This window comes from Oncorhynchus kisutch, linkage group LG6 (genome assembly GCF_002021735.2).
Source record: "Oncorhynchus kisutch isolate 150728-3 linkage group LG6, Okis_V2, whole genome shotgun sequence".
Classification (NCBI taxonomy): Eukaryota; Metazoa; Chordata; class Actinopteri; order Salmoniformes; family Salmonidae; genus Oncorhynchus; species Oncorhynchus kisutch.
The window spans coordinates 65,593,106-65,605,180 of NC_034179.2; the positions used below are offsets into that span (position 1 = coordinate 65,593,106).

Genomic DNA, 12,075 nt, shown 5'->3' on the forward strand with positions numbered 1-12,075 from the left:
TCTTATTGTAGTTAGATGATCTGTAGCAGATGATCATTGTTAGTAGAATATAATCCTGAAAATAATTCACTATTTGTATCCTGAAGCAATTATCAAATGATTGCATATTGTTGACTCACCTGTTGCCAGTAAATTTCAATTTTCCTCCAGTGAGAATGTGGTTTGTGTTCTGATCCCATATCTGCGGGTGAATTTAAATAGTGAGGATTGAAAGGATGTACAAAAAGTGAAAGGGTGTTTCGCTAAATTAGGAGTTAAAATGAATGAATTTGGGAAAGTTTTGCCTAGTGAACCGCAAGACCGGATTTCTCTTTCCGTGTGCTCCACTTCCCTCTCATCGTGTTTCGAGTGTTCCTTCATGGGAGGCAGGCTGAAAGAAAGTAACTCATAGCTGGTCTTGTGAGCGCTCAAACGTTTCTAAGAACGACTCCTTAACTTCACAATGATTGCAATAGACCTCTTCATGTCTTTATTTTACTAGGAAATTCAGTTAAGAACATATTGAACAAATAAACTAAAGTAAAAAAATATAAAAAGTAATACAATAAAATAACGAGGCGATGTACTGGACCGTACGTACTACCCTCTGTAGCGCCTTACGGCCAGATGCAGAGCAGTTGCCATACCAGGAAGTGATGCAAGCGGTCAGGATGATCTCTGCTGTAGAATGTTTTGAGGATCTGGGGAATGCCAAATATTTTCATTCTCCCGATGGGGATAATGACTACTCTATGGAAAGGAGAGACTTACACGATATGATAATGCTCTCCCTTTTGCTCTACGACCCCCACAAGTGTCAAAGGACTTGTCTGATGTCGGTACCATCAATGTGCCAACTTCTGTTCGTAGGTCAAAACCGTTTGGACTACAAACTAATGTGGCCCCACCGTGGAAAGATTCTCGTTTTGCTCTAAACTCCCCATTAATGTCACAGGACTCATCTGAAGGTAACCAGTGCTGGTAAAAAAAATTGAAGTATGGAGGGAGTTTTGTGCCTACCCCCCAAAAATATTTCCTGAGTGTTGTTTTTTTAAACAAGAAAGATAAAACTGGTTTTGAGAAATGTTTGAAAATGAATTACAAATTTAAAACTGAAATAACACATTTACATAAGTATTAAGACCCTTTACTCAGTACGTTGTTGAAACACCTTTGGCACCGATTACAGCCTCGAGTCTTCATGGGTATGACGCTACAGGCTTGGCACACCTGTATTTGGGGAGTTTCTCCCATTTTTCTCTGCAGATCCTCTCAAGATCTGTCAAGTTGGATGGGTAGCGTCACTGCACAGCTATTTTCAGGTCTCTCCAGAGATGTTCAATCTGTTCAAGTCCAGGCTCTGGCTGGGCAATTCAAGGATATTCAGAGACTTGTCCTGAAGCCACTCCTGCGTTGTCTTGGCTGTGTGGTTAGGGTCATTGTCCTGCTGGAAGGTGAACCTTCGCCCCAGTCCGAGGTCCTGGGCTCTCTGGAGCAGGTTTTCATCAAGGACCTCTCTGTACTTTGCTCTGCTCATCATTCCCTCGATCCTGACTAGTCTCCTAGTCCCTGCTGCTGAAAAACAACCCCACCATGTGATGCTGCCACCACCATGCTTCACCGTAGGGATGGTGCCAGGTTTCCTCCAGAAGTGATGCTTGGCATTCAGGCCAAGAGTTCAAACTTGGTTTCATCAGATCAGATCATCTTGTTTCTCATGTTCTTACTCCAATAGGTGCCTTTTGGCAAACTCGAAGTGGATTGTCATGTGCCTTTTACTGGGGAGTGGCTTCTGTCTGGCCACTCTACCATAAAGGCCTGATTGGTGGAGTGCTGCAGAGATGGTTGTCCTTCTGGGAGGTTCTTCCATCTCCAAAGAGGAACTCTGGAGCTCTGTCAGAGTGTCAGAGTGACATTTAAGTTCTTGGTCACCTTCATAAACAAGGGCTTTCTCTCCCGATTGCTCAGTTTGGCCGGGCGGACAGCTCTAGGAAATGTCTTGATATTTCTGTTTTAATTTTTAATACATTTGCAAAAATGCCTAAAAACTTGTTTTCACTTTGTCATTGTGGGGTGTTATTTGTAGATCAATGATGATTGATTTTTAGAATAAGGTGTAATGTAACAATATATGGAAAAAGTCAAGGGGTCTGAATACTTTCCGAATGCACTGTATCAAACAACCTGACAATGATCCACATGGGTAGAATCGAGGCCTTTCCCTGTCATGAAATACAAAGCAGTGTCCCTCTTGGTTCTCATTGGCGAAGACTGAACTCAAGTTAGGGTTCATGTCAGACTCTCCTATACCACTTTGCCCAACATGTTATACCCCAGAGGTTGTAAATACACCCTTTTTAAGTTGATATAACTTGCATTATTACTATAGGGCTGTGAAAGCCATAGCCTAAAGGCTTCAGACTGAGCATTTGTCATTAGGGTATTTCATTAATTTCAGTCTCTCTATTCTGCCCTGGAATTGCATTCCCATGCAAAACTAGACAGATAGTTAACAACTAAGTCTTCAATAAAACTCCAAACGCGTGACTTTTCTGGATTTAATATGTTGAAACGTTTAAATACAACGCACATGCCAAGGTACCATGTATCTGGCATGATGCCACATCAGACAGCAATTACCATATGAGTTGCAACTAGTCAACTCGTTCATTACTCTAATAATGTGCTAACACCTCTGTACAATAACAAAGCATATTACACTAGAAACAGTAATAAAACTACAGTATCATATTTTTACAATTCGTTTAATGACGCACGAGCAAACTAATACAGCTGACGGCATACATGAAAGGCAAGGCAATTTGTGTGAGTGAATGCAACCAACTAACATTGCAAGCAATTCTATCAATAATAATATTATCATCACTAGCAATATGCTTGAATCTAATTATACAAATAAATATTTTCCGGTGCTGAAGCTAACAAGAAATAACTGCACTGAAAGAACAGCACCGTAGCGTTGCTTTTTACTGCTTCTCTGCGTGCAGAACGACTACTCTATTGTACTTCCTGTTTCCGTACAGTGTAAGTACCAGAAAGCTCCAATAGGGGGCGACAACACCATGGAACACAATGAAAATCAGTTTTAACCACCTTAATAAAATAATCTGTTACCTTCTAACAGGATGGCAGCACACTCCCAGCCTGGTATAAAGAAATTGTGCCATTATGAAATAAAACATGTATCAAGAAACAAATCATGTCCTTTTTTAAAATTGATATTTTGTCTCTAGGAGGCTTCAGAAAGAAGAACAGCAATCTCTGAGATTGGTCTCAGAAACATGTTAGCAGCCCTTGCTTGACAATTTTTAGTTCTACTTTCCTAACCTTTTTGTCAGTCATTTCTGTGTGCCTGTGCGCCTCATTTCTGTGCGCCTTTCAATAAGACAACATCTCCCACTTTTACATTTGTCTTTTCTGCGTCTCTGCAGCGTTGTCAGGTACTCCTGTCTCCATCTTTTTCAAAAGGTGTCAGCGATACACTGGACTTGTTCCACTGTTTTCCATTAAGGTCGTTCATGCTGAAGTATCCAGAAGGGGCTCAGGAAGTGCTGGTCTCTTGTGCCAGTTACATTGAGGGTGTGAGAATGGCAGGCATGTCAGGGTCGGTTAACATTGATGTGAGGGGTCTCGCATTGATTGCTCAAGACCTCATGTGTGAGATGAGTGGAGCCCGTCTGAAACAGCATAGCATTTGGCAACTCCAATGAGTCTCTCCCAAGAACAACCCATTTGAGACGAGTGTGGGGGATTAAATATTTAAGTACATCCCTTGTCTGAGAGGTATTTAGTCAGTTCTGAGTAATTTGTTTCGATACCCAGTTCCTTGCAGGCACCTATGAAGTTTGAACCTCAATCAGAGCATAGCACTTTTGCTGGACCACGGGATAGAGAAAAAACGCCTTAGCGCACTGATGAATCTGGATGTGGACATGGATTCGATGAGCTCAATATGGACAGCTCTAGTAGACATACATGGAAAGAGTACCGCCCAGCGCTTGGAGTCTGCACTACCACCTCTTTTATTTTTTAAATTTCACCTTTATTTAACCAGGTAGGCCAGTTGAGAACAAGTTCTCCTTTCCAAATGCGACCTGGTATGACCTCTAGTGCTACGAGTTATGACATTCCATGGTCCAAACACATCAAGTCCAACGCTGGTGAATGGTGGTTCAGATGTGAGTCTGTCTGCAAGTCAGCCTTGTTTTGGTCAAGTATCCTCCATCTAACTTTACAGCAGGTGACACACTTGTGAATGATACCGGAGACCAGACGTTTGCTCCCAATAATCCAGAAGCCTGCTGCTCGAATAGCTCCATCTGAAAAATGACGGCAGTGGTGAGCCACTTGCTTGTGATAATGTCTTACCAGCAGAGTGGCAACATGATGTGATGATGAGAGGATGTTTTCTGTCTTGTGACATGTAAGCAGAGAATAAGCAGCCTCCCACCCTCAGCAATCCATCCTCATCATTTACTGGGTTCAGCTTTTTGAGTGTACATTATTTTAGGAACTCTTTTCCTTTTTCAAGGCATTTTGAAGGATTCATGTTGCACACAGTGAATGATTGCTGTTTTGGCTTGTGACAACTCACTTGTACTGCATGGTTTATTGCAGTCATGCCAGCCTCTGCAGTTGGTGTCGTCCGCACCTTCATGGAAGGATCTGGCAACATGAATGAGTCGTGCTGTGGCTCGATTGAGAGCTTTCCAGCTTGAGAACCTCTCAAAGCGATGAGAGCCGAGTTGAGCTTCAGAAATATTAGTGGCAAAGACAGTGACGTCTGCTTGAATCTTTGCATCTGTTTGAGGCTCTACAAGGTCAAAATGTATTGTCTCTGACTCACTTGAGTTTGCTTGGGTCAGGAAAGGTGGACATGAGAACCAACTGGTGTGCTTTAAGAGCGCAGCTAGTATGGGCCTGGTTGCATGGTCTGCTGGACTGCTGTTGGTGTTTACATAACACCACTGGATGGGTAGAATTCCTGATGTGAGTTACCCTATTGGCAACATACACATAGAATCTTTTGGTGACATTGTGGATGTAACCAATAACTATCTTACTGTTTGTGTAAAACTCTGATCAGTTCATACATCTCAACAGCTAGCACAGCCTCACACAGTTCTAGGCGTGGGATAGTGTTGGCCGGCTGAGGGGCCAATTTTGATTTCCCCAAGATAAATCCAACATGGCATTGACCTTTCAGAGTCAATAACTATCAGGTAGGCTACCACTTCTATGGCTACTGTAGAGGCATCTGAGAAGATGTGCAGTTCTCTTCTTTGAGTGGTAGACAAGGAGACTGGGGTGTTCATCCTGTACTCAGGTATGTTTCTATCTGGGTTGTTGTCTTCATACCAGAGAAACCTTCAGTAATCTCTGTGATCCTCACGTACACCTAAACATTAAATCATTTGTTACACATCTGCCGTTAGTGCAATACAATCCTTGCGGAAGTGCATTAGGACGCCCAAGAGTGTGTTGTTTAAGTCTGGACCACTGAGCAGAACGTTGTTAAGTGACACTCCTTGACGCTTAGCACTGGAGTCAAACACCAGTCTAATTTGTTCTGACTCTTATGGATAGTGAACACCAAATATGGGCAGATACCAGTGTTCTTTGTCTCCCCCTAGTGGTGGAGAAGGTTTGACTTGGTCGTTATCAGCATCTTTTGCATGAAGAATAAAATTACGTTTCATGTCCGGCTTTTTGTCAAAAGTCCTGCGAAGTGATGTGAGACGGTGGCCTATCGTCTGGCATCATGTCACAGTCTATCAGAGTAGGGAGAGTGAGCTGCATGTGTCCGTCTATAGACTCCACCATGAAGTTGACGGCTCTCCTGCCTGAAGTCTCTGTTACCCCAGAACATGTCTTCATGGTATATGGAGCAGAGTTGTCATTGATGTTGAAGAGATTCAAAAACGCTCTCTTGGCCAGAGATTTGTTGCTCTGTTTTATCAAGCACTACATAAATATTGACGACTCTCTCTATTGTCCCAGCTGGATAAGATTTGACTAGGCATATTATTGACTAAAATACATTTTGATTTGTTTAACACTTTTTTGGTTACTACATGATTCCATATGTGTTATTTCAAAGTTGTGATGTCTTCACTATTATTTCACAATGTAGAATATAGTAAAAATAAAGAAAACCCCTTAAAGAATATATAAAGAAAGAGAATTGTAGCCCTAGGAAGAATAAATAAAGACAATTGTGTAATGTACTGTAGTCTCCACGAACTATGAAATGCGTTATGTAGACAATAGTAAAGGCCTATTGTTGGCTACATGAGAAAAGGGTCTTTCTGACTCCAAATACACCAGTATCCTAAAGAATTAAGAGAAAACAAGCCTAGGAAAGGGTTTTGGCATTAATAAAAAATAAAAAACAATGTAAGGCTTCTATTATAATATAATTAATTGGGTGACAACCTGGTTGATGAACAATAGTTGGTGTTATCACGTTTGTTTTTTTATATAAGTATATATGGGACAACAAAAAGGCAGTTGCTCATCAAGCATTGCTCAAATAACTTTGAAAAGATTGTTACAAAGTTTGACACCCGAAAAAGTTTGTTCCAATGAATGAAGTTGCACAATAATGTGTATTTTCCTACGTATTAACTAGCACAAAAATGCGTATTTTTCACACAAATTAAGCCACAGAAAAACCCACAAAAATACTTGAAATATGCTAAATTATTTTCGTACATATTTGCATGAAATGAGTGTGAGATTGTGTTGCAACACAACAAACCAATGTACAAACGTGTTTTACACCATTGGTTTAAAAAAAATGTGATTATTAAAATCCACTTTACATCTTCAAAATGTAGGTAAAACTAGAATTGTGATTTCATGGATTATCCTTCCTTGCATCTATAGTTCTGTGACAGCGGGGTTTTTTTTTCAACCCCATCTCTCAGCTATTTACAAAAAGAGTGTTTGAGTGTGTGCTTTGGTTTAGTTTGAACTGCAGAGTTCCCCTTTAGAAAGTTGGTCTATAAAAAAATGAATGCATAAAAGAAATGAATGGATGAATGCAGGCATGCGTGAATAAATTATTTAAGTGAATGAAAACAATATGAGAATAGTTGTACATATTTTTTTATTTAATTATATTATAAATAAAACACAAATAAATAAATACATTGTGTATACATAAATATCCATCTTCCAATATATATAAAATAAATAAATCAGTCATTCAGTCAATCGAGCAGTCGGCCAGTCTGTCAGTCAGTATAAATATCAGCCATCAATCTGTTAGCAGCCTGAGGAATATGTTACGTCTCCAATGATGATTATGTGGTTCTCCTCACGGCTTGACTCTGCTGTCAATGAATTTCTTGAACTGCACCAAGTTTTCGCGAATCTCCTTTCGCACAATCTCCCATGCGCATGCGCTGTGTTCCTGGAGAGCGGACAAGATAAACATTTTATGTCAGTCAACTCAACCACTGCAGGTGTTGTTGATCCAGCGCATCCATTGACATAAAAACGGCACTTGGCAATTCCAAGTTTCAAATGTGAGTTTTGGCATTGAAATGAGTGCTATTTGTGGTGATCTAGAACTTTTGCTCAGATTAATTTTGCCTCTATTCGAGGACATTTGAAATTGGACCCACCTTCTCTTTCAAGACCGTGTTCAGCTTGTTGAAATATGTTTTCAGAGTAACCGACCCTCCATCTCCAGACGATTCCCAAACACCACCCACGACCTGGAGACAATATAAAAATGCTGGTGAGGGCATGCATTTTGTCTTATGAGACGGTTATGAAAAGATTAGAAAATATTTGGTGTGTTTGAAGTGTTTAAATTATTTAAATACCAATGCCCACGATTGTCTGCCCCAAAATACACTGAGTGTACACCATATTAGTAACACATTCCTAACATTGAGTTTCACCCCGTTTTACCCTCAAAACAGCCTAAATACGTCAGGGCATGTGTTCCACGGCGAGACTGGCCCATGTTGACTCCAATACTTCCCACAGTTGTGTCATGTTGGCTGGATGTCCTTTGGGTGGTGGACCATTCTTCATACACAAAGGAAACTGCTGACCTTGAGAAAGCCAGCAGCGTTGCAGTTCTTGATACATTCGAACTGGTGCGCCTGGCACCAACATCCATTCTCCCGTGAAAGACACTTACATCTTTTGTCTTGCCCATTCACCCTCTGAATTGCAAACATACACAATCCATGTCTCAATTGTCTCAAGGTTTAAAAATCCTGCTTTAACCTGTCTCCGCCCCTTCCTATACACCAATAGGAGTGGATCTAACAAGTGAGGGATCATTGCTTTCACCTGGATTCAGCTGGAAAGTCTCTGTCATGGAAAGAGCCGGTATTCCTAATGTTTTGTACAATCTGCGTCTAATTTACAGACTACACAAGAGGGATCATACTTACACATAACTCTAAGTTTTGAACTTGACGATATATGACGTTTTGGAACATATTAAGTTTTGTTCTGTTCCACGTGACTGGCGTCAGACTGTTGTTATATAATTGGTCCACATATCGCATAGCCTCTAATGCAACCACAGAGACGTCCTCACCCTAGATAAAATAAAACAGGGTTTTAGGCAATGGTTAAACTACCAATTTACCATACTGTACTTTAGTTATACAGTACTTTAGTGTATCAATATACTGAAGTGTATCCTACCTCTGTGTTCTTGTAAAGATCCTCTGGAAACATTTGTTCGACGTTTTCTTCTGCACACATAAGTGGAAAGAGTCCACCCTGAAATAGAATTCATATCAATATCACGAAGTAAACTATATTGTGCTAATAACCTTAAATTAAACATTGTGGTACAGAAAGTGAAAGTATTGCTTAAAAATAAAATGTGCTATAATAAAAAAAAATAGATATTTGAATATCATTGCGAATTTTGCTCATCAATTTGTGCACATCAAATAGCGGACTGGTGCAGTTTAAATTCCTCACCATATCTGAGAGCAGGTTTATGCTCACATCGTTCAGCTTCCCCAACCTAAACTGCGTCCACCTGCAAGGTTTTGATGCTGCTGTGCCTTGGCAGAACAGGGTCAGGCAAATGCTCAACCATTTCAATACAGCCATGTTTCTTTAATACGAACTTGAATGGAACAGCTATTAAAAATGATTAACGACGGATTATCTTAATCTTGATTGATATGATACCTAGACTGTTGAAGTTGCCCATTTTATATAACCCTAGTATCGCTACGTAAAGGTATCAAAATCCCTTTGTGGTGAAGAAGGGTTTCATGGTTCAGACTTTCGCTTCCCTTTATAAGCACCAATTTTAGGGGGTAATTTTTAATTATGCTTTTGTAAAACTAATCAAGAAAATGTTTGCCTATCAAGTTAACATTTTTCATATGTAGAGAATTGCACTGTAGCAATGCATTGCATGCTAACATATTCAGTAAGTGTTCAAATGTAGGCCATTTTGAATATTATAAACCGTGGCTGATTTGTTATTTCTATAATACAATGGTACAGGGCTCTCTCCTATGAAATGAGGGCCATGTTCAATATAAATATGCTGTAGTTTTGGACATTGCACACCACATTTTTCAGATTCTGTGTAGAAAGGTATTTTGATAGGAGTAGCATGGAGATCAATTTTTGCTCACACACGTTTAATCTGTTGTCGACACTCTTTTCATCCGGTAGTTCAATATGACGCATTATTGTTCATTTTTAATATTGAAAATCTTTGAAAAAAGACACGTTTTATTAAAAGAGTGACTGGTAGTGTTGCATGAAGACTAAAGCCGCCGCCTCGAAAATCGAGAGTAGAGTGCGGTGGTATTGCGGTGGTGTTGCCAGCATGCTGGGGAATTACTTTTCCTTTTCTCTTATTTTTCTCTTATGCGCTTCATTCTTATTAAATTGATTCGGTAAATTCCAAGGGTTCTTTTTAAAGTTTGTTCCTTTGTGTTTAAAAAAAGAGTATATGCCCTAAATTAGCCTTGACGATGGTGTATGAATTTGACCTAATGTGAATGACGATGATGCTAATGATGGTTGTAGCTATATTTTTCTATACTTTTATTTAACCATGAAAGTCCCCTTCAGATATAGAATCATAGGATGACGATGATGACTACAACGTTAATCGGAGATGTAGGTTTCTGATGATGCAGTTTTCATGTTAAGTCTTTATATCAGGTTACCTTGTAACAATGAACTATCTGATAATGGCATTGATTGTTCTAGATTTTTGGCCAATCAACTAATTAATGATTGTTTTCAAACTTGAGATGAATTTCACTGTACTTATGCAGTCAGTTAATTAAACATGTTGTTAAATGTGTCAACAGCTTTATTTCGGCAGTCGACAGTCGTGGTAGGAAATACATATGTTACATCTGCTCATTTGTAGTGCATAGACTCCACTACGCTGTTGTTTTGAACTGCATATTGCCTAAACAAATGAATGCATGAAAGACTGAATGGATGAATGCATGGATGACTGAATATGTAAATGAATACAAACATTATGATAATAGATGCATGTTTTTTTCCATTTAATTTAAATATAAATAAATGACAGAATAAATAAATACATAGCCTTCACATGTATAGAAATCAGTCAGTCAGTAAATATATCATCCATCGATCTATTAGCCAGCCTCAGGTACATATCACATGTCTCTGATGATGATTATGTGGTTTGTCCAACAGACCGCTTTTTCCTCACTCAGCAATTTTTTTAACTACCCCAGTTTGTAGCAAACCTAAGCCCCACGATCTCACATGCGCATGCGCAGTGTTCCTTGAGCGCATACAATACAATCATTCTTAAGTCAACTCAACCACAGCAGGTGCAGCGCTAATGCATCCGTCGACTTAAATGGCGTTTGGAAGTTCCATGTTTCACATGTGAGTTGTGGCAGCAAAAATCATCCGATTTGTGGTGATCTTTTCCTGTGATTAATTTAGCCTATTTTCGAGGACATTTGATATTGTACCCACCTTTTGTTTCAAGACGGTGTTCAGCTTGTCGACATATGTTTTCATGACGCGTTACCAGAAGTAACCGACCCTCCATCTCCAGAGGATGCCCCAACACCACACCCGACCTGGAGACAATATAAAATGGTGGTCAGTGAATTAGTTCCGTATTAGGTAAAGTTCTGAAAATATTATACAAAAATAATTTGAATTGAATCACAAATTAAATACATGTGCCAATTAATGTCTGCCCCCCAAATATAGCTTAGGCTACACCACGAGGGATCATACTAACTCATTTCTAATTTCTTATTAACTTAACTAGGTCATCTGTTTTTTAACAGGTTCAGTGTTTCCTTGTTCCAGGTGACAGGAGTCAGGTCTTTAAATAATTGGACCATATATCCCAAAGCCTCTAATGTAACCGGGTTTTAGGCATTAGGGTGTCTCACAAATTCCATGGTAAAACTTCCAATTTGTAATTTTGAAATGGTAAAAAAGCATATACTATAGTTTAGGCTATCAAAATCTTGCTATATGATACTGAAGTGTATTCTACCTATGTGTTCTTGTAAACATGCTGTGGAAACATGCGCTCGACTTTTCCTTTAGACACAGAGCTGGAACGTCTCCACTCTGAAATAAAGTCATATCAATGTCAAAAAGTGAACTCTATTGGAATAGTAACCTTACATTAAACGTTGTGGTACATATAGGGAAAGCATTGGTTACTTAAAATGTGTTATAATGAAATAAAATAAATGTAGGCCTAATAATGAGATGTATTGAGCATCAAATTGTGTTCACCAAAGAGCGGACTGGTGCAACATTTAGCGGATTGGTGCATAAACTGTGTCCACTTGCACCGGTCGGAGTCAGCTGTGCCTCGGCAGAACAGAGTCAGGCAGATACTCAACTATTTCATAACAACCATGTTTCTATTGATATCATTTAAGAGTATCAGATTTTCGAAATTATTAACAACCGATTATCTTAATCTTGATTCGATATGATACCTACATTGCTAAAGTTGTCCATTTTATATAATTAACCGAATTATCGATGAACTTGAAGGTATAAAACATTCCTTTGTGGTGAAAAAGCCCCTTTTTCAGT

At 39.4% G+C, this 12,075-nt stretch overlaps 1 protein-coding gene across 1 annotated transcript; it reads right to left on the minus strand.

Moving 5' to 3' along the window:
• Positions 1–7,096: 7,096 nt before the first annotated feature.
• Positions 7,097–9,127, minus strand: LOC116374299 (interferon a3-like). Its single transcript, XM_031825923.1, has 5 exons — positions 8,962–9,127; positions 8,677–8,754; positions 8,418–8,567; positions 7,632–7,724; positions 7,097–7,417 (listed from the first exon to the last, which is right to left on the minus strand). Exons 1-5 carry the CDS (start codon positions 9,094–9,096, stop codon positions 7,322–7,324), a joined length of 552 nt encoding a protein of 183 aa, XP_031681783.1. The 5' UTR covers positions 9,097–9,127; the 3' UTR covers positions 7,097–7,321.
• Between the last annotated feature and the right edge of the window lie 2,948 nt (positions 9,128–12,075).

Bases quoted from the DNA above. Each gene is read 5' to 3' on its own strand.
- LOC116374299 (XM_031825923.1), bottom strand. From the start codon at position 9,096: ATGGCTGTATTGAAATGGTTGAGCATTTGCCTGACCCTGTTCTGCCAA. The intron at 8,755-8,961 runs GTGAGGAATTTA...ATTCTATTTCAG, and splicing joins TAAACCTGCTCTCAGATATG to GGTGGACTCTTTCCACTTAT. The intron at 7,725-8,417 runs GTAAGTATGATC...TATTGTCTCCAG, and splicing joins TTCAAAACTTAGAGTTATGT to GTCGTGGGTGGTGTTTGGGA.